Source organism: Lipotes vexillifer, unplaced genomic scaffold, assembly GCF_000442215.2.
Source record: "Lipotes vexillifer unplaced genomic scaffold, Lipotes_vexillifer_v1.1 scaffold496, whole genome shotgun sequence".
Lineage (NCBI taxonomy): Eukaryota > Metazoa > Chordata > Mammalia > Artiodactyla > Lipotidae > Lipotes > Lipotes vexillifer.
The window spans coordinates 10698202-10704480 of record NW_006786690.1 but is presented as its reverse complement, the minus strand read 5'-3'; the positions used below and the strand labels follow the sequence as shown (position 1 = coordinate 10704480).

Sequence of the window (6279 nt, the reverse complement as noted above, 5' to 3'; positions counted from 1 at the left end):
CCTGCTGAAGAGGAAGGTGAGAGACTTCGGTAGATAATCAGAAAGATTATATTTGCCCTCACCCTCAGTAACAAACAGGTTCCTTCCAGCTGGGAACACAAAGCTCTCTCCTAAGGTCAACTCACAAAAGTCCTCTCAGTCTCCCTGAGGAGTGGAGTATTATTACTAATAGGAGGAGCACAGAGTGGTTAGGTAAGGTCACACAGCAATTGAAATTGGAGACCCCACATTTCCCAGATCCAAGAACCTTCGATTCTCTTTTTCTCTTCTTCCCGTCCTTTGTTCTCATTCCTCTCTTCTCAGCTGCCCCTGGGAAAGATAGGAAGGGGCTTCAGCAGCAAAGACCCCGATTTCCACGATGACTACGGCTCTCTTCAAAACGAAGATTGCGGAGACGATGACTCCCAGGGCAGGCCCGAGCAGTGCCGTCTGGAAGGCTACAATGGCCTGGAGGTCACCAACGTGTAAGGAGCCGATGCTCCACCAGACCCAACACAGAGAGACCCGGGGATGAAGGACTGCCAGGGACTGTCGCTGTTGTGCATAGTGATCTCGGCCTGACGGTACTCCTCTAGTCCTGGGAAATCCCAGCAGACTGCTGTGACTGCGGATGGGAACCCCGAGGAACGAGGGGGCACCAGCCTGCCTGACTTGAGCGGGCTGTGGACTTCCGTGCTCACTGGAGGGAGACTGGCCCAGAGGGCCCGTCAGGGTGCCCAGCACCTCTGTCACCAAGGCTCCACCTCGGAGTGACTCAGCCACTGAGCAGTTCAAGTGGTCCCGGGAGCCTTGAACTGAGCCACCAGGATGGAAAGAGGCACAGGGTTCCCCAAAACACCCTCCCAGGAGGAGCAGGTGGGACTCCAGCCAGACATGCAGAGCCCAGCAGTGACAGCACCAGGAGCTAGCAAAGCTGGAGGCTGACCGGTCACCACGTGGACCCTTCTGGCCAGCCTGGCGGAGGTCTCAGCTCCAGCATCCATGCCCTGCCATGACCAATAACTTGGCTTCTGACTTGGGTCACTGAATCTCTCTTGGGAGAAGGCACAACGGGAAGGTCATTCCCATCCTAAAAGCCGTGTGTCACATCCGGGTGGACATGTTAAAGGGCTACTTGCTCCCTCCTCCCGGGAGTGGCTGTCCTGGGTGGAGGCGGGTGACATCCCTGCGGGGGTGGGGCTGAGCAGTGACATTGCCAGGAAATGCAGATATCTGGTCATCAGGATGAAGGATATCATGTCGATAGGATCGGGGTTGACTGAGTTAGGTCCGTGACAATTGTACCAAGTGTGACAGTGGGTTTGGGACTGGGAACAGGGAAACACTTGTCATCGTTAACCCAGCAAACGTTGTTGTGACATCTGTCACCTGACACACAGGTGTGCTCGCCAGTGCCCTAATTGAGCTGAATCTCACGGGTCGCTAAGGTGGTGCAGAGGATCCCCAGCCCTCTTCTTGACTCTACTACTGTTTTGCTGTGTGGCTTCTTCCCAGTGGCCTCACCTCTCTGTGCCTCAATGTCTTCATCTACAATACTTCTGGTTCCCTTCCAGGGATGTTGTGAGGATTAACACTTGCTAACGTCTGTAACACTTTGTAACCTCTCAGGAGACAGGTGGGAAGTTATGGGGTCCAGGGTGGGTGTCTACTTTCCCATTTACAACACAGAACTGATATTGTACTGATATTGTACTGGTTCTCTCCACCTGTTTTTTGTTGTTGGTTTTTGTTTGTTTGTTTTGGGGGCCGCACCGCACGGCATGCAGTGAACTTCCCCGACCAGGGATTGAACCTGCACCCCCTGCAATGGGAGGGCAGAATCTTAACCACTGGACCACCAGGGAGGTCCTCTCCAACTGTTTTGATTGGGGCAACGTGCAAAAGGAGGGCAAGAAATGTTTAATGTTCAGACTCTCTAGAGCCCCCAGTAGGACTTGACTTCCCCAAAAGAGGAAAATCCCAAGTACATAACCCTTGAAAATGAGTTTGACCCATGTGTTCAGGCTTGAGTTCATTGACCTCGATGCTGAGAAATGCTCCTCCCCGAGGCCGAAGACCTCGGCTTCCTAACCTTAACACAAGCACAGCTTTTCTCACCACCGGAAAACAAATGCCTAGTTGTGGACAGGTGGATGCCCCCTTTCGTCTGAGCATTTGGCCTCCTAGGGACACATTTCTGATTCCAGGGCCCGAGGGCTGAAGCTCTGGACCAAGGGGTGAAGCTTTGCGGAGGTTCCAAACCCAGTAACTTCATGACATTCAGCCACACACACGGGATCGGAGGCTGCAGAGCTCGCAGCCGGAGTGAGGAGTTAAAACCTCCCTCTAGGGCTTCCCTGGTGGCGCAGTGGTTGAGAGTCCGCCTGCCGATGCAGGGGACGCGGGGTCGTGCCCTGGTCCGGGAGGAGCCCACATGCCGCGGAGCGGCTGGGCCCGTGAGCCATGGCTGCTGGGCCTGCGCGTCTGGAGCCTGTGCTCTGCAGTGGGAGGGGCCGCAACAGTGAGAGGCCCATGTACCCCAAAAAAAAAAAAAAAGAAAGAAAAAGAAAAATATGCCCAAATCATGTCAATTTTTTCCTTATACCATTTTTTATTTAACATGTATTACATTTGTAATCAGAAAAGTATATTTTACTTAACAAGTGAAAGATTTACTGTCTAAAATAGACCTAATCATTCATTTGACCAATATTTTTGAGCACCCACTAAATGTAGGCACTATGATAGATACTGAAGAATCAATACGACAGGAATGGCAAACCGACAGGTGCCTGGATGCAGGTCTGATTATTTGAAACCAATGCATTGTTCCCTGACTTGGGGACAAGATGGGCAAGCGGACAGTTGGCAGGGGGTCACTGGCAGGGATGGCCGTGCCCAAAACATTCGCAGCATTCGCCCGGCAGGCCTGGGGCAACGTGGGCAAACTTGGATGCGCCTTTTGGTCCAAACGATGCCCTAAGAGCACATTCTCGCCTCCCGGATGCTCTGTATCCCTGGCAGCCAGGCAAGCATTCGGAGCTGGCTTTGCAACATGAGGATGGGTTGACTGATAAATGAACAACCTCCATACGGAGTTAAATCAGGTGAGCTCTGTCTGCTGGAAAAATCCTAAATGTCAACTCTGCTTCAAGAGTGGGCAAGAAGAGCAGGGGGTGCAGACTTGGCAGAGAGGTTCTGGTAGCGGTTAACAAAGGCTGGCAGAGCGGCCACCCACAGCACAGTGACCTGCCACATCCTGTCCAGACGGCCTGAGTCATGACTCAGCTTTAATGGCTTAAAGCGTGACATGGCATCTGGACCTCGGAACCATGTGAATGTGCTTCTGTGAGAGCTGTTGTCGCCTGCACCCATGGGTGCCGGCCCCTTAAAAAGAGGTAGTTGCTGCCAGAGGTTGGGGAGAACCAGGGTGGGCAGAGACACCCCATATTCCTCCCAGAAGCTGGGGACCAGAGCCATCAGAAGGCACCAACTTTCTGACCCCAGACGCCTCTTGTCTGTGGACAACGCTCTCTTGTCCTTGGCTGAGCAGGGCTTTTCTCTGAGAAATCTGTGTCAGCATCGCAATCATCGGAGCCCAGGCCGCAGGAGGCAAGGAGAAGCCACAGGAGAACCTGGACCAGATGAAGTCGAGGGGAAGGGGTCTCCACACAGCCCAGCCAGCATGGAAGGGCCTCAGAACAGTGACCCCCAATCTCTAGGTCACCAGGCGGGGCTGAGTCCAGCAGAACAGGACGATTTGGCAAGATGTGACTTCCGTGTTCGGTGCTCCAAGCCTAGCTCTCCCCCTTCCCATCACAACCCATATTTTCTGGGCACCATCACTTCTGCTCTGCCCTTCGAGGTTCCAACGGGCTCCTGGCAGTGGAGTGGCAAGAAAAAGAAACCTTGTGGGAAATAGCATCTTCTGACACTAACATCATTCCCAGAGGTTGGCTGATGAGAATTTCCTAAGCCCTAACAACCCAGGGAGTCTGTGGGTGCAAAGGAAACGAGTTGTCCATGAGCTAAGATGACGTTCCTGACCTTTAGTTACTGATCATGGCCCGGAATGTCTTCCCAAGAGTGAATTTTAACACTGTAACAATAAATACTACTCCACAACACTTCATTGATGAGCTGGCCTTTTTCTCTGTGTGTTCTCATTCAGTTTTCCCAACAGTCTCTTTGAGAGGGGTGATTATTAACCCATTTCATAGATGGAGAAACTGAGGTTAAGGCTGAGGGGCTTGCCCAGCTCCATTAAGCTAAGACGTGACCGGGCAGGACTCCAGCTCAGTCACCTGCCTCCAGATCCCGGGCTCGTTCCTCCCTGCTGAGCACCACCCCCACTACAATGTTGGTGTTCCCACCCTCACCCCCACCTTCCAGCACAGGACTTACATTACCAGGTGGCAGCACTCAAAATGGAGCTCTGGTGCATTCTGTCCTATTGGAAAAGTCAGGCGCCTACTGTCCCCATCAGAGTGCTGCCTCCTGTCCCAGAGCCCCGCTGTCAGGAGGGGAACATCTGACCAGTCACCCCTCCCCTGATATCACTTGCTTCACCGTGTCCCTCTCCCGGGGTATTCACATTTCCAGATCGTCAGAATAGATCTTCAGCGGTCGTCTCAGTCAGCTCGGGCTGCTACAACATAATACCGGAGACTATGGGGGCTTAAACAACAGACGTTTATCGCTCCCAGTTCTAGAGGCTGGGAAGTCCAAGATCCAGGTGCCAGCTAATTCACTTGGTGAGAGCTCTCTTCCTGGTTCACAGATGGGTGCCTTCTCATTGTGTCCTCCCAGAGTGCAGGGAGAGAGAGAGGAAGCAAGCTGTCCGATGTCTTATAAGGGCACTAATCCCATCATGAGGACACCATCTTCATGACCTAATCACCTCCCGAAGGCCCCATCTCCTAATACCATCACATTGTGGGTTAGAATTTTTCAAATAAGAATTTGGGGAGGGCACAGACATTCGTAGCACTGGTAAAAACCACAGGTGTCCTAGCTCAGTGCTTCTCAAACTTTAACATGCACCTGGGAGGGCTTCCCTGGTGGCGCAGTGGTTAAGAATCTGCCTGCTAGTGCAGGGGACATGGGTTCGAGCCCTGGCCTGGGAAGATCCCACATGCCGCAGAGCAACTAAGCCTGTGTACCACAACTACTGAGCCTGTGCTCTAGAGCTCACGAGCCACAACTACTGAGCCCGCGTGCCACAACTACAGAAGCCTACGCCCCTAGAGCCCGTGCTCCACAACGAGAGAAGCCACTGCAATGAGAAGCCTGCACACCGCAATGAAGAGTAGCCCCCGCTCGCCGCAACCAGAGAAAGCCCGCGCACAGCAACGACGGCCCAAAGCAGCCAAAAATAAAAATAAATAAAATAAATAAATTTATTTTAAAAAAAAATGCACCTGGGAGGGACAGGTATTTTGAGGATGCACTTGCTGACTCAGGAGGTTTGGGGTGGGGCCTGAGATTTGGCATTTCTAATAAGCCCCCAGGCTGTGTTTCTAGTCCAGAGGCACACACACTGAGTATCAGCTGGGCCCTCCTGGCAAAGCCCAAATCACAGGAGGTAGGGGACGGTCTGAAGGCTCCACCCAGGTGTCCGACTGGCCCTGATGGAACCCCACCCCAGTGAGCTGGATTGTGTGCTTCTCCCAGGACAGGAGCCCAGCCTGACTCCCTAGCTCATTGCTAAGTTCTGGCAGGGGGTGAATACTCGGGAAGTGTGCATTGAACAGGGAGGATTTGGAAAAGTTAGAAGACACTATGAGACAGGCCTGGGCATGACCAGTTTCAACAGACTGACCACACATACTGTATTTAGTAAATCCTCTTGGGTACCAGGGCCTGTTCTTGATGCTGGGGGTACAGGGATAGAACTCATATAACCTAGCAAAGGAAGACAAGAAACTCATCCATGACTGGGGTGACTGATTTCAGAAGTGATGAGTGGTACACGTGATGAAGGGAGTGGGGCTGTCCTAGAGGACTTTTGAGCTGAGACATACTTTCCCCTGCAAAGATCTGGGGGAAGAACATTCCAGGCAGGCAGACGCTGAGCTAAATGCTGAGGATACGACGTGAATGAGATTCTGCCCAGCCTCTGCCCGCACAGAGCTTCCCATCCAGCAGGGAAGAGAGAAGTGAATCAAGTACTCCTGGGCAGTGTGAAATTGTAACTGTCCCCAGTCCTGAGAGCAGAGGTAGCTGGTCGTCAGAGAGCTTATCTTATGGGGATTTCATGCAGTCAAGAGGAGGTGAGGCCTGGGCAGAAGGGAGTTCAGC

General features: G+C 52.7%; 1 protein-coding gene across 2 annotated transcripts in view; it reads left to right on the top strand.

Annotated features, from left to right (window-relative positions):
• KAZN (kazrin, periplakin interacting protein) overlaps positions 1–516 on the top strand; it is a 463695-nt gene extending 463179 nt beyond the window's left edge. For both annotated transcript variants that reach the window (XM_007459298.1, XM_007459297.1), the window contains exon 15: positions 304–516. In XM_007459298.1, coding sequence (XP_007459360.1) covers positions 304–468 — 165 coding nt within the window. In that variant the 3' untranslated portion in view covers positions 469–516. The remainder of the gene's footprint in view (positions 1–303) is intronic.
• The last annotated feature ends 5763 nt before the right edge of the window (positions 517–6279 follow it).